Source organism: Podarcis pityusensis, assembly GCF_964106645.2.
Source record: "Podarcis pityusensis genome assembly, chromosome: 2".
Lineage (NCBI taxonomy): Eukaryota > Metazoa > Chordata > Lepidosauria > Squamata > Lacertidae > Podarcis > Podarcis pityusensis.
Window position 1 is genome coordinate 43,538,384 of NC_138029.1, and position 20,894 is coordinate 43,559,277.

At 44.2% G+C, this 20,894-nt stretch overlaps 1 protein-coding gene across 9 annotated transcripts; it reads left to right on the forward strand.

Annotated features, from left to right (window-relative positions):
* Nucleotides 1-77: 77 nt before the first annotated feature.
* On the forward strand, nucleotides 78-20,720 carry PTGER1 (prostaglandin E receptor 1). 9 transcript variants are annotated; one of them, XM_080994271.1, is made up of 7 exons: nucleotides 78-546; nucleotides 4,527-4,637; nucleotides 7,462-7,529; nucleotides 8,337-8,473; nucleotides 10,667-10,951; nucleotides 17,183-18,038; nucleotides 18,866-20,720. In XM_080994271.1, the coding sequence occupies exons 6-7, from the start codon at nucleotides 17,211-17,213 to the stop codon at nucleotides 19,148-19,150; spliced, it is 1,113 nt and encodes a 370-aa protein (XP_080850397.1). In that variant the 5' UTR covers nucleotides 78-546; nucleotides 4,527-4,637; nucleotides 7,462-7,529; nucleotides 8,337-8,473; nucleotides 10,667-10,951; nucleotides 17,183-17,210; the 3' UTR covers nucleotides 19,151-20,720. The 9 variants fall into 9 exon arrangements, with proteins under 9 accessions (XP_080850397.1, XP_080850398.1, XP_080850401.1 ...); XM_080994272.1 differs by lacking the exon at nucleotides 8,337-8,473; XM_080994273.1 differs by lacking the exons at nucleotides 78-546; nucleotides 4,527-4,637 and adding an exon at nucleotides 6,268-7,104.
* The last annotated feature ends 174 nt before the right edge of the window (nucleotides 20,721-20,894 follow it).

Consider the following 20,894-nt stretch of genomic DNA (forward strand, 5'->3'; position numbering starts at 1 on the left):
AGCTACGGTTGTCATGAAAGGGCAGCAAAATGTGAGGTGTTTGAATGATTATTGTATTTTTACTCCCAGGGAGAAGTGCTTGTGAGCTTTTCTACTTCAGGTGCCAAAATAACTTGGCCAGCCTTGTATACTATGCTCTTTGCCTTAGGGAGGGAAGCCCCATTTGTTAATCTACCTCAGGCAGCAAAGTTTCTTGAGTCTTTTCAGAGAGGAACCAGTTCCACATTGAGGTCCCTGGGATGGCTGGGGAGGGGGGCATTTGAAAAGTGCTGAAGATCAGTATTATTGCTAATCCAATAAAATAGGGGTCAGCAACGTGGCACATGCAGGTGTACGTGTGTCCAACGGTACCTGCTATGGTGCCCGTGAAAGTCTTAGTAAACATTCCATGAAAAATCCACAGTGTATGAGAAACTGTTTTCCTACTCAGCTCCTGTTTGCACTGGCTCAGTTTCTTCTACATTAAACATGCCCTCTTCAACATGCCCACATTTGACTGGATGCCAGGACTGAATACCCACCCATGCATCAGTTCTGAACCAAGAGGTGAAAAGAGCTTCTCTCTGTGAGTGAACATGGCTGGTGTAGGTGCCTTCCCCCACTGATGTCTGCACTTAGGGTTGCCATATTTCAAGAAGTGAAAATCTGGGCACAAAAGTTGAGCTTTTCTTTGCAAAATCTTGAGGGGGGGATTTAGTTTGTAAGCTATTTTTTTAGGAGATTCACCAAAATCTACACTTCCAACATGGGCTGCCATACATCTGGATTCACCCACACATTTTAAAAGCAATTCTGCCCTGTTTCTGATGGCCAAATCCCAGCTGTGTCTGATGTATGGCGGCCCTACATTCACTAGTTAGTGTTCCTGTTCCTGCCTCTTTTTCTGTTCTTTTATAAGTGGCAGCCATTTTGTGTTATGTCATGGCAGCCATTTTGTGACTGCCACCCAACATTCCAAAAGTACCCACTGGCCCCAAACAGTTGGCAAACCCTGTACTAGAAGGAAGCATTAGGTCTTCTCTGCTAGCAAACAATGAAATTGTGCAATAGAGAGCTTGTTTTATCTGCATGTAGTGAAAAGAGGGTTAGGTTAATATTATTTTATTCATGTTGTGAGAAGCAGAACAGGCAAAACTGAGAGCTCCCAATCTATAACCCACCTCTTTCCCCTGATTCTCCTTCACATTACTGAACAAAAACACACAAAATATTTTATTGGCACGACAAGATTATCCCTGAACAGGCGCCAAAATATAAAGGGTATAAAGGAATGAGCTGCTCTGGTTTCTTTCAAATCTTGACCTACTGCTGTTGGAATACAACAATATGAGGTTTCAAGTTACATCAAACCCTTCATTTTTCAGGTGTCACAGTAAATAATTACACTGTGCTGCAGCTATGTAACGATACACGTTTAATCATCCATGCATAATCACACTTAGCAAAAATTCACTGCAGTCTATATACAAAACCACAGTGCTTGATTACTAGGGAAGATACAAAATATATGCAAATATTTCCACACATAAGTACATCCTTAGAGCAAACAGTTTGGAAAAAGTTAAACATCGGGTGCTTGCTATTGTTTTAATGATTCATGAAGCTAAGAATCTCTTTTTAATCCACTGTTGTTTAAATCTGGTCCTGAATTTCAGTTCTTAGGACTTGTGTTGAATATAACTGCAAACGTTTGCATATACTGATACCTTTAGCTGAAACACCCAAATATATTGCAGTATCTTATCCTCTCTCACACTTTCTAATCTGTACCCCGTAAGGAAATTGGCAGGTTGTTCCTAATAGAAACCGGGGCAGGGAGTCAACTCTTAACTGCTGAAGGGATCCATGGGTGAGGAGTGCAGATGTCTCCCCCCCACTTGTCACTTTCCTACTGGATGTCAACTGAGGATAAAAGTGCTCTGTGTGTATGTGTGTGCACGCGCTAAGGTTGCCATATTCCTAAAAAGGGGGTGGGGATTCCCAAAGTTGTTGAACTTTTTTTGCAAAATCTCAGAAAAACTCAATTTCTGCCCGGATGCTGTTTACAAGGGCTGAATACCAGCTATGTCTGGGAAATTCCAGATATATGGCAACCCTAGTTTGTGCAAATTCTGAATCTATAAACTGTGGGCTGATTGCTACTAACAATGGACTCCTCTTACTATAAACACGCAAATTTGTTATAATCAGTTTATCTGATTACTATAGAACTGGGAATATAGGGACAAAATTTGTGTGTGTATGCTCAAGTTTCCCAAACTTCTGAGTTTATTTAAAGTTGTAATTGACCCCAACCCAAATTCTTAGGAATGTAAATGAAATAAAGTCAATAAACAGGAATATATAATCTGCATTTATTAATTAGCAACTACCATTCCTAGGAACCATAACATGTAAAAAGCAAGGAAGAAAACCAAGAGAAAATAATAATGATACCATACACATCTGTACATGTTCATGCCTTTTATTTCTAAGGTTCCTAGTTCCTAGTTGTTGGTGTGTGTTTTTGCACTATACCTTGTAAATTTATTTTCCACCCAAGGCCTGCTTTGATTCCCAGGTCTTTATTCACTCCCTGCACAGTCCCATCAATCCCAATGGGTCAGTATTGACCACTTTGGAAACCAGCTGGTTTCTGCATGCATGGTCACCCCTGGAGGATTGCAGCATCAAGTGGTGACTTGCCTAATACCACAGCTAGAACTTTATTTTCACCTTATATCACACTTTGCCTTTCAGCAGAATAACTTCATACAAGCAGCTGTGTTATCTAATCTTGAGTAATTCAGTTAAATATGTGTAAGCAGTGCTTATGGATGTGCTAGTACTCCATACCAGTGAGCGCTCTCTCTCTCTCTCTCTCTCTCTCTCTCTCTCTCTCACACACACACACACACACACCCACACACACCCACGTTTGTGTGTATGAGCCCTGTGTAAGAGATGTCTTAAGAGGGAGTGGGTAATACGGTTTCCCCCACTTTGGTTTGTTGTGCCTGCTCTATTGCACTTGCTTTCGGTATCAGAGAAGTCACCATGTTTGATGAACAGTGAAAAGAGACAATAATATATGCCTCTGGACGTTGTAAGAAAGGCATGGTAATAGAAGTCACCTGTGGTTAGCAGGAATTTCTTCAAGGGTACCTAGCCCAAAATATTTTGCTTCCAGTAGTAAAGGAGGGCACCCATCAATCCATGGATGGAATTGAACTGGATTAGCATTTGAATCTTAATTCAACACTGGTAATGGAACAGCATTGTCCACAGCATCTGATGGGCTAGCTTAGGGGGTGGCACACACCAATCTACCTCCCCACATCTCACTGCTGCTGCCTGCCTCTCAGCATCTGCTGCCTGACCTCACTCTGCCTAACAATAGGGCCAGTCTTGCAACCTAGTGGGGAAGCTCTGTAAACTGGGTCTGTGTTTTGTTCTTACCTCTTGGAATACCTGTATGCCAAGAATCTGTGGGGGTTGGTGGTAGTTGTAAATAATCTCTTACATGGCAAATCTTTAGCACAAGCAGTTTTGAGAGAAATGGTTAAACATCAGGAATGTAAAGATTTAATGATTCATGAAGCAAAGTATCACTGCCTGCCCGCCCCAATGCATTTGCTTTCCACTTTGATTCTGTAGTGATAGAGGTCTGGCCTGGAACCCAATACCATATTATGTTGTTTGGTTTGTGTCTGAGGCAGTTTATTATTAATAATATAAACAAACCAATTCTGCCTGCAACCTTAGTTGCTAAGCGGAGGAGTGTTTTGTCTGGAGATGAATAAAAGGCCAGGAAAAAAACAAGAGGGTGAGGGCCAAGAGGAGAGCGGGCCTTAAGGAGTGCTTAGCTGGTGTACTTAGCTGGAGGCCAAGGTCTCGGAAAAAGGAACTATTCTCAAACTGGTGTTCCTGACCAGGCAAATGGCGCTCTCTTTGGGTCATGAAGAAATGGTACTCAGTAGCACTAGACTGGAGGCAGCAACTCCTCACTGCTCCCCCCTTCCTCAAGAGATAGGCCAGGAGTCGGGAATTTGCCATCCCCCCACCCCGATGTTGCCAGATTATAAGACCCATCACCTCCGACCACTGGCCATGCTGACAGGGGCTGATGGAAGTTGGAATCCAATGGCATCAAGAAGGCCACAGGTTCCCCACTCCTGCAGTGGGAAGCTCCATAGGCACTCCTATGAGGGACAATTCTTTGTTAGAAGAAAGTACTGGAGTATTATGCTGCTTTTGTATTAAATCTGTAAGTTTAGAATGAAGGCAAGCCCTCATCCAAATAGACATAACTAGTTTTTCGTTATGTTTCTATTTTGCTGGTAAAACTAGTTATTTTCAATAGTTACAGATTGTGAAATACAGTAACAATGCAAAAAATACAAAAATGTACGGCATTTATAAACACATATACCATTGCAAAGGATTTATATGGTTTGAAGTCTGTGTCATATTGCATCTTCTTAAAATGGATGTAAAGAGAAAAAGCTCCCAAATAAAATGGCACCTTTTTTCTATCTTGCTTTAAGGCAGGAATGAATGGGATCCTGTTCGCAGGGTGAATTCAAAAATCCCTCACCCACATGGGTCAGCTTTGACAGATGGTCAGGACCACCCACTTGTTAATCACCAGAGATCAGGTTAGTGACACTTGTCAAAGTTCAAAGGAGGTAACTGTAACTGCTGAGCAGCTAACTGGAGGTTACAACAACCTCCTTTGAAGATGCACTTTCAGCATTAGTCAGCTGACTGGAGGCATTCGTCTTTAAGAGGCTTGTTGTAACTGATCTGTGGCTACAGAGAACCCCTTGGAAGCATCTGCAGAAGGGGAAATGCTTCATTTTTCATGGGATGCTGTACTCTGAATCCAAACTGCTTCATCTGGAGAGGAAAAATGCTCTATTTAAAAAAAATTTAAATTGAAATTCAGAATGAGGCACTTTTTGTATTTACAGTAACTTTTTATTGCTTCTTCATCCCAGAATCCTAGAAGTAACCTAATACCTACAAGCACCTAGAAGACTAAATTCAGTCTACAATCTCCATCTATAGACTAGGACTTGTTCTACAAGTGGAGAAAGTGGGAGACATGTCCTCTTGCCTTATCCTGTTTCCCTTCCTCAATGGCCATAGGGAATCCTTGTGCCATTGAAGGAAGGCAGGAGTCATTGAGAGAAAGGGCTTGCCCAATTTCTGTCACTCTGAGTTCCAGGAAAGCCTTTAACAACTCCTGGGAAGCTCGCCATTGCTCTCCTGCTGCTAGGGGGAACAAGGCCAGAGAGCTGCACTCCCCAAAACCCTGTCATGTTCTTGATGGAGAACTGTTGATGGAGAGACTTCATTGCCAAAGCACAAAAATAACACATCACCATCATCAAACCTTTTATTGGCATCACATACAACATCCAAACAAATCAATACAGAATTACCACTTCCCCAGTGGCACAAAACATTTGCTAAAAGAAAGGAGGCAGAGCAGTCTATCATCACAGCAGAGCAGTCTATCGTCACAAAAAATAACACAACCACAAGTATATTAAACCACAAGTGTAATACAACTTCTTAAATTGTATGTTATTTATGTATTTTCTTTATGTATGTATTTATTTTTAAATATTTGTACATGGAGTTTTTTATTGATCTAGAAGTCACTTTGAGATTTTTTTGTATGGCTCAGGCTGCAGTATATGTGGAGTAAGAGGCAGAGCTGAGGGGCATTTGAAGAACTGGCAAATTTTATCCTGCTTCCTCTTCAGAGAGCGGAGGGGTGGGTGCTGGGAACATACCCTAGAGGCCTTCCACAGTCAACCACAATCCCATTATTAAAGCACTCAGCAGCTATGGAGCCATTATCGCTAATGGTGCCGCAAAGGACTGGGTTCTGGTGGTAAAGTGGGGGTGGGAAGAGCTGGAGTTAATTCTCAACTGAGCAGGAGAGGTAGTTGCATATGCTGAGCAGTTCAAGCAGCCAAAAGTTCCTTCACCAGAGAGTAGTTGAGTTTCCCTTCCCGCAATGACCTTTGGCAGGGTAGATATGTATCAGCACTGCTGAGCTAGGAGTGTGTTTCTAATGTGCTGCTGCATGGAAGCTCATCTTCCTCCATTGTGATTCTTAGGCAAGAATCCCATACTACCTGGAGCCTGTGGCTCTATAACAAGGGCTGTCTGGTCGTGACTTGGAAGTGGAGGTCTCCAACCTTGGGCAAGAGAGGGCTCTGCCATCTGTCCCATTGCTACACTAATCAATTCCCCCACCCCCTCTCTTCCCAGCAATAACAACATTCATACCCCACTGTTTCTCCAAGGAGCTCAAGGTGCCATGCGTAGTTCTCACCCCTGTCCGTTTTATCCTTGCAAAACCCTGTGAGGTAGGTTAGGCTGAGAGACAATGGCTGTGTACACGTTACGGGCTTAAAACGCAGCTAGGTCATTCTTTATCTCAATTCAGATCGAAGCTAGTTTGGGGGGAAATGCATCAAAGTATTTACTAAGTAATTTCGGGATAGATATGGATTATGGCTAATGTGTACCATGCTTCCTGGTGGGGGGCACACTGGATGCAGAGTAAACAGTAGTGTGTACACAGCCTATGGGTGGCCCAAGATCACTTAGCAAACTTCATGTCTAAGTAATTGGACCACAACACCACACCAGGGTGACAGAGGACCAGTGAGGATATGGGCAAAGATTAAAAGACAGGTGCATGGGCGTAGCCAGGATTTTTGTTGGGGGGGCAGGACTTTTGGGGGGGCAGAACCAATGTGATTGGTCAGTTAGTTAAGTATTTCTATTGTTTTATGGCCATGGACAGGTGGTGGGAAAGGGCAGGAGGTCCATCAGCTGTCTGAGTATTCTTTTTCTGTCTTCAAAAAAAGGTTCTGCTTCCGAGTTGGCACACCTTTCATGTAATACTAATAATGTTTATTGTATATAAAGTCCATCAACAAGCTAGGTCCTGCCCAGTATGAAAGAAATGGGCTCTGCCTGCTATCAAGCTTATTATCTACATGTCACAACACCTTGAGGACAGGTGAAAGAACAGAAAAGGAATGACGGGGGAGAGGAAAGGAGAGGCAGAGACTGAAGGACAAAGGCTCAAGGGAAGAGGTGCATTTTCATATGTAGTGTAAACAAGAACAAGAAAGGAAAATGGCAGATGTGAGGGAGGCAGTGAGTGTCAGAGAAAAGGGGCAGCCAGAGAGAAAGAACAAGAAGAGTGTGACATAGAGGAAGCAAACTGGGGCAGAGGTGATGGAGAGAGTAAATAGACAGAAAGAGAAGAAGATGTAGATAAAGGGAAGGACAAAGAGATTTGTAAACAAAAACTATAGTAGCTTAAACTAGGCCCCACAAGGAAACAAAAGCCAAAGCAAGAAGTGCAGCAAAGAAGAAATGTAGGCAAAGGAAGATATAGCACAAACATATACAGTGATATAAATTCACGTGTTGTTTTAATCCTTACAGCAACCCTGTAGGATAAGTCATGAGACGGAGAGATTTTCCAAAGGCCATGCAGTGACTTAATGGCAGAGGTGAGATTTGAATCAGGGTGTCACTCTACTTAGATTTATTATTACAAGTTTTTATTTCATTTATGGCTGCAAGGTCCCCAACCCTGCACAAAGCTAGAATTGACAAAACTCAATTCTTTATTTAAAACTGTGATCAGCAGCATAGCTATCTCTACCCACGCCCAAGCAGGAAGGCTTTCCTGCATTAGTTACACCCTCCACCAGGAGTGTGGCTTGGAGCTAGCTGGAGCATTGTGTTCTATCTATAATGTGGTTTGAACATACGTATTTCATGACTTGTTTTGTTTGTGCTGAATGCTCCTAAGTAGAGGAAGCTAGCAAGGAGCCTTCTTGTCCTGACCACCCTGACAATGTGTTCCCATTGCCTTTCTCCTCTGGATTCCAACTGAATCTCCTGCCCATCCCTCAAACCTTGTCACCAGCTTTGCTTTGAGCTTGGAAGGGAGGCCCACAAGGTGGATTTTGTTCTAAGAGCATGACTGTAAGAACATAAAAATAGCCCTGCTGGATCAGGCCAAAGGCCCCTCTAGTCCAACATCCCCTTTCCCACAGCAGCCAGCCAGATGCCTCTGGGAAGCCCCTAATTTGGATGTGAGTGCCCATCACCCTCTCCTGCTGTTGCTTCCCAGAAGCTGGAATCCGGAGACATACAACCTCTGATACTGGAGGAGGGAGTACAGAGCCATCACAACTAGTAGCCATTAATAACTTTACTCTTCATGAATTTGTCTAGTAGCTACGCTGTGCAGATGGGAGGAAATGTTTTCTCTTCCGTTCCCTGTCGTATCTCTTCACCCTCCCCAACAGTCCTGCTGCTTTTCTGGGATATGAAATTCTGGGATATGTAAACACTTGAAGCTGCACTTCAAAGAAAGGTCATGGCGTTTCAGCCAGTAGATGAGAGAGCCATATGCCAACACCAGTGCCGTCTTGGAGAATGCCAGGTTAGCGGTCGCCAAGTTCCTCCGGTGAGCACTGAGCATTGCCAGAGCAGGAAACTTGTTCTAGGCCCTTCCTGTCCTGCTCATGCTCATGTTTTTATTTACCATAACCTTGCCTCCTTATCAGATCTCTCTCCCTGCTCTCGCAATCCTCTTAACTACTCAATAGGAACAAGGCAAAACAGAAAACACTGGGGTATCGTGGCTGCTAGAGACTTCCTCTCCTGCTCCACATGCAACTCATAGTTGGGCAGCTAGCCAGGCGATGTCACATGGAAAAAGAAGGTCCCCATCACCACCTGCCTTTCTTCCTTACGAGGGTGTGGTATCTGCCTATTGTCTTGCTGTACCACTTCCCACTGGTGGGCAAAGAGCTGGGTAGAGTCTATTCCTGGCTGTGATATTCAGCTAATTCCTGTCTGCATCTCAATTCCCATGAGGAACTCTGGATGTTAAATCTATTATTTTTGCTGGGTGGCGCAGATTAACTGTGTCCCTGGCACACACAATATGCTGGATGAAACGAAGAGATTCTCTCTGCCCGTTCTAATGCACTTACATGATCTCACAGCCTGAGTCCAACTTTCTGTGCACAAGCTGAAATGAGATAACAGGCTCTTCTGTGGTTCTTGCTTTCTTGGGGGACCTAGTAGTACCCCCCCCCCTCAGAAAGCAAAGGCTAAACTTGTTGGTGTGTGCTTTTTAAACCCACTCAGCCTTTTTCAACCCTCTTCCCATACAGCATGTTAGAGGCTGCTGAGCCATTGGGTAACCTTCTCAGAAGTGCTGCGTGGAACACAACGTCCCCTTTCAACATTCTGAGGGTTTCATAATTTCTTGGTGAAGAAAAAGCGGCAATGAAGCCTCAGCAGGGGCCCTCTCAGGTGGCAGGCTCTATGGGGGCAGCAGATCCTGATGTAGATATTCATTATTCCTTTGTTCCTGGTGTAGATCTTCACTCACCCCTTCTTCCATAGTGGGAAGGAGCACCCTTTGGTGGCTTGCCTCAGGCGCCAAATTGTCTTGGGCCAGCTGTGGGCCCTCTTATGGCCTCTGTGCATGAATTAGATTTCCTACATGGAAGTCAGACCTTGCAGGAATCCAGCATCTAGTTCGCTCAGGGACAAACACATATATGTCTGTGAATGTTTGCTGCATGTAACATGTATATTGCAGGAGACGTCCATAACTTCTCTGTTGAAAACATCATTTTGTGTAATGCAGCCCTTAGGCTCCAAACAATGTGACACTTTGCTAAGTCAAGGCAAGATAGTCCTTCATCCATCGCTGTCTTCAGGCGCCAGGACAGGGTTCCCAGACAGGCAGCTTTGTTCTGTCATTGCCCACACAACCACCTTCCATCTGAATCTAAGGAAGTGCTCAGAGTGCCTGGTTTGAAGCTGGCCATCGTAGAGTCACTATGGGTGTTGCTGTGATTTGGCTGACAGCAGGCCTACAAGGCTAATTGATTGGAAGAGTAGATGGTCAGCTATGGAAGAGTCAGAGAGGAGGGGAAGGGGAGTTGAGTTTCGTCACAATGGTCCTGTCTTGGGGCCCTTCCAGACTAATGGTGCTTTTTGTGAGTGTATTCAGCCGCATGTCACCACTACAGTAATAGTGGTGGATTTATACTGGACTGCCCACACATCAATTCTGCTTTATTAGTTCTGAGATGCTTCCCCATTGTCACCACATTATTGCCATCTGGGAGGACAAGCAGCACAAACCCCGTCTCACTCACCTCAAAAAGTTGCAGAAAGTTACGGTACAGGCACCCATTAGAAATGAAGCCGTATGTCTGCCTTGAAACTTTTGTAGGTGCAAGTGGTATTGAAATTGCAACCACATCTAACCGGCCCAATAACATCATGACCACAAATCAGGATGGCTGTCCCAGGTGAGTGTGGTCGGCACCAGGGTAGACATGGCAGAAAGTTTTTGGTACCCCACCCCACAGGTGCTGGAAGGGTGATGTGTGCATGTAAGAATACTTAAGAGGAATCATGAATCCCTGTGCCAGTAAGTTCTATTCACAATGATGATGATTAAAGAGTATTTAAACAGCGGATTATCCTCCGAACTTTTCCATGCACGTTGAGAGTCTCATACTGCATCAGCAATAGAGGATTTGTCAGTTTCTTATGATTGTGAACTTGTGTATAGAGCTACAAAACATAACTTTTTTTTTTCATGCAGGAGAGTTTTGCTGCGGCGGCCCGTGCGGAACAAATCCTTCTTTGGAAGGCGACGGAGGAGGAGGAGGAGCAGCAGAAGTAGTTCATAGCGTCCCCTAGTGGCAGAAGAGGGCGGTGCCCGTCCTATAAACTCGCACATGAGCGGGGAAGGGCGAGGCAAAAGCGAGGCGAATGAAGTGTACTTCGGACTGAAGTCAGGGCAGCCTCGGCGCCGGGCTCTTCCGTGTCGCCGGACGCAACCGCAGGTGAGACTCGGACGCGTCGGAAGCGCGCAGCCCTGAAGAAGGTGAGTCTCCTGCGCAGCTCCAAACTCTTACTTAATCCCGCCAACTTCGACGGGACGGGAAGAGGGCGCAGAGGTGGAGAGAGAGGGGAGCAAGGGGAAGGTGTGCAGGCTGAAGACCATCAGGGGCTGCTGGGGAGAAATCTGGGACTGCACGTGTCCCCTCCCGACTTGAGATAAGCGAATCTCGGGAGGACTCCGATGTGTTGAGAAGGGGCTCTCTCAAGGGGTAGCACTCCCAACATCTCTATACACAGATTTGCTGCGCTATGCAACCACTCTGGTGCACTGACAGCCAGAACGGCTGCAGACAGCACCAGGGTGTGTTGGGGTATTATCGACTTCTTCTGTGTGTAAATTTAGACGTAAGGAGTAGGGAGTAACAAGAATATGGGAGTAACAACCAGCAGCTGGCAAATTATTTGGGGTAAGGAAAATAGCGTGATCGTGAATAAGGATCTTGCACCAGAGGCAAATACAGCTTGGCTCGCCTACACAAAATAACTGAGCGCCTGTTATTTCCCGGTAAACACAGCTTAAACTGCTCTGTTATAGTCACACTTGGGATGGGATTTTCACCCCTGTTTGGCATGCTTGCTGATGGGGGCTTGGAGTGGGGATCCTAACCCTTGTAGACAGTTGTGAATGCTGGTAGTTAGTATTCAATAATTAATTGATTTCGGAGCAAAAGGGTGTGGTGGTGGTCTTACTCTCCTGCGTCTGACAATAGCGCCTTGGGAGGCAGCTGGCTCTGAAGAGGGCCTGTCTAAATGTGGAAGAGGTCTTCATCCTCCACCATGGAAGGGATAAAAATGAATGGACTATTGGATTCTCTTCTGTGTTCCAAAGCGGAGTGTTTGCATTAGATAAAGGGTACCAGGATCCTGGTACCACATATTGACTACTGTACACGATCATAGATGATTATTTATATGAGTCTTAGTTGATTGATTAAATTTGCATAAGTTGCATACAGCTAAAAGCAATATTTCTGAAGCAAGATGCATCCTCAGTTTTCAGATAATGTGCACACTTTGGATGACAGTCATCAATTTAGAAGGGGCACTCCTTTCTCTACCAGCCTTCTGAAAGAAAAGGTTGAATGCCTCTTTTACAGAGACACTTATCAACTTATATTAGATATCGGGGGATGGAGTCAAACTCAGTTATGTTCAGAATCGACCTATTGAAAACAGTGGAACTTTTTAGTTGTGGCTAATATGAGTACCCTTGATTCCAAGGGGTCTGCTCTAAGCATGACTAAATATGGACCCATCAACATCCACTATTTGATTAATCCAGGACAGCTTTTTAGTCAATGAAATAGTCTTCTAATGGATTAACCAATTAATCAAACTTTACAGCCCTAATATTTTATGCCCCACATTAATTAACTATTTCTAATGTAGTAAATAAATAGAACTCATTTTCCCCCTGATAGTGATTGTGCCCCTCAAATGTTTATTGAAAGAATTAATATATTACCTCCCTTTTACTAACATTACCCTCCTGTTAATACTACTGGGCAGTTAAAGGATGTTAAGGGAGGGGTAAGCAAAACAATTTCTCATTAAGTGTACCTCTCTGGATGCTGTTTCTCATTCACAGAGACAAATGGGAGCTATAGTATATTAGAAGTTATGACTCACTCAATCATCCGGTTCTGAATATAGCCCTAGGTTAGTTGAGCCAGACAATAGGAATAAAACAAAAATAAAGCAGAGTGATTCAGTTATGCTACATATGATTACTACAGAGAGCTCTTGATTTAAACACACACACACCCCTCTGCTGTAAGTGGCAATGATGGCTATAGCTTAATAATAAAACTTGCTTCTGGTACTAGTATATTATTTTATACCGCTACGCCCCATCCATCATAAGAAAAGCATGTTTCTCTTTCAGACTGTATGCAAATGTTAGGTACATGTGTTGAACTATTAGTAAATATCTAAAATCCACAGCTGCACAATACTTTTATTAGAACCAACTAAAGTATCGCAAAAAGTGAGCAAGCTTCCTAGTTCCCAGTAATTTTTTCTCAGGCTAGATGTAAATGGTGAGAGGGGAGTCAAAGAGAAAGCTCTTCTGTTGAAGACTTGAAGTCTGCAGTTGATGTGCAGTCCTACACATACTTACTTATGAGAAAGTTCAACTCAATGCTGTGCTAGGTGATAAACTCATTTTCAGTTACATACACACACAGAGACACACCCCATTTTAAGACGGTTATATAACATCAGAAGAGCCCTGCTGTATCAGGCCAATCTGGCCCACCTTATCCATCATCCTGTTCTCACAATGACCAATCAGATGCCTGTGAGAAATCAGCAGACAGCATCTGAGCACAAAACACTCTCCCCTCCTGTGGTTTCCAGCAACTAGTATTCAGATGCATAATGCCTCTGACCGTCCTCTGTATCCATGGTACATGAAGGCAGAGCATAGCCTCCATTGTGGCTAGTAGCCATTTATAGACTTATCCCCCATTAAATAGTTTAATGCTCCAAGTTGGTGACCATCACTGCCTCCTGCAGGAATCAGCACTTTCTTTTACCTGTCCTGAATCTTCCAATGTTCAGCTTTATTGAATGTCCACGAGTTCTTCTGTTATGAGACAAGGATAAATTATGCATCCATGCCATGCATACTGTAATGTTATAAAATGTCTATCATGTCACCTCTTACTTGCTTTCCCCCTAAACTAAGAAATCCCAAATACCACAACCTTTCCTCATAGGGGAGTTTGATTACTCTGGTTGCCTTTCTGTGAACCTTTTCCAACTCTACAATATCCTTTTTGAGGTGAAGTGATCAGAACTGTACACAGCATTCCAAATGCTGTCGCACCATAGATTTGTATAACGACGTTATGATGTTAGCAGTTTTATTTTCCTTTTCTATTGATCCCTGACATTTTCCCTTTACTTTCCTATTGATTCCTAACATGGAATATGCCATTTTCACTGCTGCTACACACTGGGTTGACATCTTAATTGAGCTATATACTTTTGAGACCAAGGTGTCATTCCTGGACAGTCACTAATGCTGCAAACCCCATGAACGTATACAAGAAATGAAGTTTTTTTTGTCCCACCATTCATCACTTTATGCTTGTTTCCACTGAATTGCATCTGCTATTTTACCACCCATTCACTGCATTTGTATAGGTCTTTTGGGAGGTCTTCATGATCTCTTTTTGTTTTTAATTACTCTGGACAATTTAATATAATCAGCCACCTCACTGTTCACCCCTACCTCTAGATCGTTCATGACCAGGTTAAAAATCACAGGTCCTTGGGGGGTCCTTTCTACATCCCTCCAGTGGAAGAACTGTCTGTTTATTCCTACTCTCTGCTTTATGCTACTTAACTAATTCCTGTTCAAGAAGTGGAACTCTCGTCTGATGCCATGACTGCTAAACTTACTCAGGAGTCTTTGATGATAGCTTTTTGAAAGTCCAAACACACTATGTCATCCAGATCACCTTTATTTATATGCTTGCTGAAACTCTCAAAGAATTCTAATAGGTTTATGAGACAGGACTTGCGTTTGCAGAAGCCATGCTGGCTCTGCTTCAACAAGGCTTGTTCTTCTATGTGCTTGGTTACTTTAATAATACTTTCTACCAGTTTTCCCAGGGCAGACATTAAATTAACTGGCCTGCAGTCCCCAGGTTTCCACCCCGGATTCCTTATTACAAATTACAGGCTTTTCTGTTTTGTTTTCAGAAAGTTTGAGATCTGATGACCGTTGAGAGAGTAGATGCCAGTTCCCAGGAACAGACCCAACTTGTCCGCATCATGTTTTGCTTTTTTGTTTAATTTTGTGATGACGTACAATCCAAAAACTTGATAAAGAATGTGTCGCAGGCTTTGTGTTTGTTATATTAAGCTAAACATGTTTACATGTAAAATGATAATATAACAAACTAACCAGCATTCCATTTATATTTCTTAGCTGGCAAAAATGTGGTGGGAGAAACAGTAACTTTAAATGACAATTCAAAAAATGTTAGTTAAAATGAGACACAGTATTATAATTCTCCCAATTAGTATTCCCCAATTTTCTCTCATGTGTGGGTCTCCATTCTGTACAATCCCTGATCCAAAACTGCTAGGGGAAGGACCAACCAAGTGTATTTCTTTACAAAAAGGCCAAGAGTGCTCTAGTTCCTCAGCACTGTAGGAGCAGCACCTTGACTTTCAGTTGCTAAAGTCTTTCAAGGTCTCTCCCTCCCTCCCCCAGGCTCCTTCCTTATCACCACCATCACCATTTAATTAAAGTATCTAAAATGCACATAGTTCTGTACAGCATTTCCTTGCAAATTTGAGGACATGAAACACAAGGAATGGGAAGGTGGAAAGTCAGGGAAAATCCATCAGATTATATGGCAAGACGAAAGAGGATTTAAGGAGAATCAATTTGATAGTCAGAAAAGTAATTACTGAGGGGACAGGATAAAAACCGGCTTCTTCTTGCTTTGGATTCCGCAGGAGCTGGGAAGGAACAGCAATTCTCATCTGCTGGATTTGTAGCTCCCAACGGAAGATTCTGGTGGGCAGGAAGTGCACTTTCTTTTTTTTTTATTTTATAAGATATTTATTGAGATTTTCCAAATGTTACAATATAAAAATGACAAAAAAGAAAAAATACAAAATACAAAATAAGAATGATTAAAAAACCACTCAATTTTTCCATTACTTATTTTTCCTTAGCTTGTTTCCCGGACCTCCTCATACCTCCCTTTTTTGTATTCCAGTTCAATTTGTTGGTTCAGCAAATCCTTACCCTCTTTATTTATCCTAATCTTTGGTCTTAAAATAGTAACATTAGATTTTTACCTATTAACAACCCATTTTTCATATTCCCTTGAAGCATTACAGCTGGAAACCACTTAATTTCTATCCAACATCATTCTAACATTCATTAATTTTACAATATTTCTGTAGGTAGTCTTTGAATTTCTTCCAATCTTCTTCCACCAACTCTTCTCCCTGGTCTCGGATTCTGCCAGTCATTTCTGCCAGTTCCATATAGTCCATCAGCTTCATCTGCCATTCTTCCAGAGTGGGTAGATCTTGTGTTTTCCAATACTTTGCAATGAGTATTCTTGCTGCTGTTGTGGCGTACATAAAAAAAGTTCTGTCCTTCTTTGGCACCAATTGGCCGACTATGCCTAGGAGAAAGGCCTCTGGTTTCTTCAAGAAGGTATATTTAAATACCTTTTTCAATTCATTATATATCATTTCCCAGAAAGCCTTAATCCTTGGGCACGTCCACCAAAGGTGAAAGAATGTACCTTCAGTTTCTTTACATTTCCAGCATTTATTATCGGGCAAATGATAGATTTTTGCAAGCTTGACTGGGGTCATGTACCACCTGTATATCATTTTCATAATATTCTCTCTTAAGGCATTGCATGCCATAAACTTCATACCTGTGGTCCATAACTGTTCCCAGTCAGCCATCATTATGTTATGTCCAACGTCTTGTGCCCATTTAATCATAGCAGATTTCACCGTTTCATCCTGAGTATTCCATTTCAACAGCAAGTTATACATTTTTGACAAAATCTTAGTTTTGGGTTCTAACAGTTCTGTTTCTAATTTTGATTTTTCCACCTGGAAGCCAATTTTCTTGTCCAAATTGTATGCCTCCATTATCTGATAATAATGAAGCCAGTCTCGCACTTTGTTTTTTAATTTCTCAAAACTCTGCAATTTCAGTCTATCTCCATCTTGTTCCAGAATTTCCCAATATTTCGGCCATTTGGCCTCCATATTGAGCTTTTTCAGAGCTTTTACTTCCATCGGTGACAACCACCTTGGGGTTCTATTTTCCAATAAGTCCTTGTATCTTATCCAGACATTAAACAATGCTTTCCTGACAATATGGTTTTTAAATGCTTTATGTGCTTTGACCTTATCATACCACAGATATGCATGCCATCCAAATGCATGCCGCAGCGGTCAGACCCGATCCCGCAGAGCTGGTCCCTCAGAAACTCAGAGGGAGTCCGCCATTACCGATGGCGCCAACCCGGAAGTAGGAAGTGCACTTTCAACCTCCTCAGGCATGCTTCTTCCCTCTGCTCCAGAGCAGAATCCAGGGCAAAGGAGATTTTTTTTTAGGGAAATGTGCTGGGTTCCCTAAACAAATGCTTTTAGGGAGACTTCTTACCTTTTAAGGACCTCCTCAGATTAGTTTCTGACACCTTTTTTCCCCTTGCAGATGCCTGCACCTGGAGGTAGCCATTGACATGATGTCCGGCATCCAGTCTCCCAATGCTTCACAGGCTTCACCTGTGAACCACTCCTCATGCTGCACAGAGCCCACAAAGATCCAGAGCTCTGCAAGGGCATCTTCACCTGCCGCCCCCATTTTCTCTATGACCTTGGGTGCTGTCTCCAATGTGGTGGCTTTGGCTATCCTGGTGCAGTCTTACACCCGCTTCCGGCGCCGCTCCAAGGCCACCTTTCTGCTGTACGCTAGCAGCCTGGTTATCACCGACCTCGCAGGCCACGTCATTCCAGGCTCCTTCGTGCTGCGTCTTTATGCCACACAGAGCAACTGGGAAAAGATGGACCCTTCCAAATCCCTCTGCCAGTTCTTTGGAGCCTCAATGGTATTCTTCGGACTGTGCCCGCTCTTCCTGGGCTGCATCATGGCAGTGGAGCGCTGTGTGGGCATCACTCGTCCTTTGTTGCATGCTTCCTTGGTGACGCCGGGCCGGACTAAACTTTCCTTGCTGGGACTGTGGGGCACTGCCCTTGCCATTGCCCTGCTGCCTCTCTGCAGCTTCGGGAGCTATGTCGTCCAGGCCCCAGGCACCTGGTGCTTCATCAAGGTGCGAGAGGCAGAAGCTTGGCCTGACGTGGGCTTTGCCCTGCTCTTCTCCACACTGGGCTTGGCCTCGCTGGTGGCCTCCCTCTTTTGCAACACCTTCAGTGGACTCAACCTGGTGCGGGCTCGGCTCCGCAGTCAGCGCAAGTGTGGGCACCGGCGGGCCAAAGCCCATGACATTGAGATGGTTGTGCAGCTGGTGGGGATCATGGTGGTTTCCTGCATCTGCTGGAGCCCCTTACTGGTGAGTGGGGTGGGGTGGGAGGGGAGATTAGTGGAAATCATAGTCCTGCCTTTGCATCCGACTTGTCATTGTGAGAACAGGATCCTGGTCTAGGTGGACCATTGGGACCATCTGAAATGCTGGAATGTCTAAGAGGCAGCTGGGAGGGAGGAGTAGCAGCAATAGAATGAAAGTAGGACTTTCGTGTGCTGGTGAGCATCAGTGAAGTCTCCAGCATGGGTGGATAGAATCTTGCAGGGGGCGTGCAGCGCCTTGATGAGGAACGGGATTTAGCGTGCCCAAACTGCATGGCAGTGGCGTGTTGGACAGGGGACTTTTCCAGCCCTATTTAAAGATAGCAGAGGTTGAGCTTGGAACCTTTCACATCTAAAGCTATGGCCCTTCACCAAAGTTCTAACGGCACTGATATTTGCACTGAAGTAATGTGACTGTGATCCACAGAGGTGCCTTCCTGGGGAAAATTATAATTGGAAGATTTCTGGAGATCAATACCACCAGGAGGCCAAAGCATCAGCTAATCAAACTATTATGGTGCATGGGCCTCCATGAAGCAGATTTGGTAGGTCCTTTCTTCTCTTAATATCCAGGCAGCAAACTAAGCAGCTGTCCCCTTAATGAGTCTATGGAGACTGGGAAGCTCTTATCAGGGAACAAATGTAGGCAGGTTGAGTGAGGATGGTGCAATGACTATACTGACAGTTTGGTGTGTGCATAGTTCCTATTTCTCTGTTTCCAATTTTCGTTAGGATCACTGAGAGAGTAAGTTAAAAGGCCGCAGCGGAATTACTGTCCTCTTAACTGCTATTCTTGCCTCTTTCTGTTCCCAGGTCTTTGTCATCTTGTCAGTGACCAACTCCCATGGAGACCTTAATTATAAGGAGCTGCTATTCCTGGGTGTGCGACTAGCCTCCTGGAACCAGATCCTAGACCCCTGGGTATATATCCTGCTTCGGCGTGCTGTGCTACGCAAGCTCCTTGCTCTAGTTATTCGGCGCCCTTATTTCAAGGGAGTCCGCTTTGACCGCTGGGAAGCCAGCTCCTTCCAAAGCTCTGAGCGCAGTATAGGGCTGGCAGGAGCAAGCAGGAGAACCTCTACTCTGAAGACCCCCTAAGGAGCACGTTTTGCACATTCTCCGTTGTTTGCAGAATTATCTCCCCTGGGATTCAGCCAGCATCCAGGGCTCTTGGATGGTAGTGCTATATGCAAGGAGCAGATATGGCATTCTCAGTTTACCCTCTTGGCCAAAAGAGCGATGGGATTCAAGATTGTGGAGAAGAGCATGCTGCTGGGCCCAGTTCCCTACCTAGTTGGGACTTTACGGTGGACAAGGGGCACTGCATCTTTTTTTGGAGATTTGTGAAGGAATTGTGATCATCTTTTCTTGGCGGGGTGTGTGTTTGTGTGTGTGCCCCACAGCAGTGTTTACAAAAGTGTCTTGGGTTCAGTTCCTGGCACCACCCGTTCTGCAGGGCTGAAGAACTGTGGCTCAGATCCAGGAGTTTCCAGTACTCAAGGCTAGATGAACCAATGGTCTGACTCAGTATAAAACAGCTTCATATGTTCTGGTAATTTTGTTGATGACAGGGAGGAAAGCCATGATTAAGTGCGTTCTGAGTGTACCCAACACTTTCTTGGTACAAGCTATGTAGTATGAATGGAAACCTTGACTTGTTATTAGTGTTCTAGTCCAAAGTGGTGAGTTGTCAGTGCTTCAGAGCACAATGGCATCCATGAATGCCCCCCCCCCATTCCATATTTCAATGATAACCTCTCAGCGGCATAAAGCTTGCTTGTGGATTCATTACTAGGCAAGGAGACAACTTCTGCGATGATAAAAATAGAGGGGGAGACCTTTGGCATCCTTTCTTGGATAATTTGGTTTAGGCATTTTATTATCCAGCTGCAGTTGATATACAGCATTATGTTTAATCCGCGGTGACCTGGACACTCTGGGCCCACAATGTTCTTTCCACATCCCACTCTAGAGGCTGCTGCAGTTCAGTGCCGTGCAAAGGAACACATACATAAATCGGCACCCTTCCTCAGAGGCAGCAGCATATCTGTCCAAGAAAAAACATAATCCCTGCATAATGTCCTTTCCTAAAACAGGAGAGCAGAACTAGGGCACAGGGTAATGATGACTCAGGACAGCATTTAATTTAGATATAAACTTGGTCATTCCAGGGAACCCCTGCATGCAAATGGGGATGCTCAATGGGGTGAGAGGGTTGGAAATGTGATAACCAAAAGCTCTTCCACACAGCTTCCCACCCTCAATGGGAAACGAGGAAGCTCCTCCTGGAACTGAGCACTTATAAGTGAGCTACTTCCATAGACAGGAAAGAGTTGGCGGAGCACCAGGCAGATGGAAGCCTATCTGGCTTACCATGAATTCCAATTAGATGGGAGGCTGCCAAAGGCCCTGCAGTGTAGTCTACTGTACTGGAGAGGTAGGTGGGACTAGCCAACAGACCATAAGTGGGGTGCCTCCAGCTGCTGTTATGCTCTGGACTTAGGATAATGGTCCTCCGGGGACTTTCAGGGGACAGTGGGAAAATCCTGAGAAGCTTGTTCTGCAGGGATCATGCAGGCAGGGGATCTAGGCCACTGCTTGTTGGTGCTCTGGCCTGAGAGAGCTGTTGATTGGCGCTGACTATTCTACAATAAAGTATTTTTGTGGAGCATTCTGTCCTATTGCACTTTATTGTCTTCATGCCACTGACTAAATCCCAGCATTCCTGCTGTCAGCTGGCTCTGTCAGCCCTACTAATCTGGTAGGCAGAGTTCTCCATTTATCTCATAGTGTGTTTACTCTTTTCCCACTCTGTGATTTCTCTGCTCTGCCTGTCCTTGCC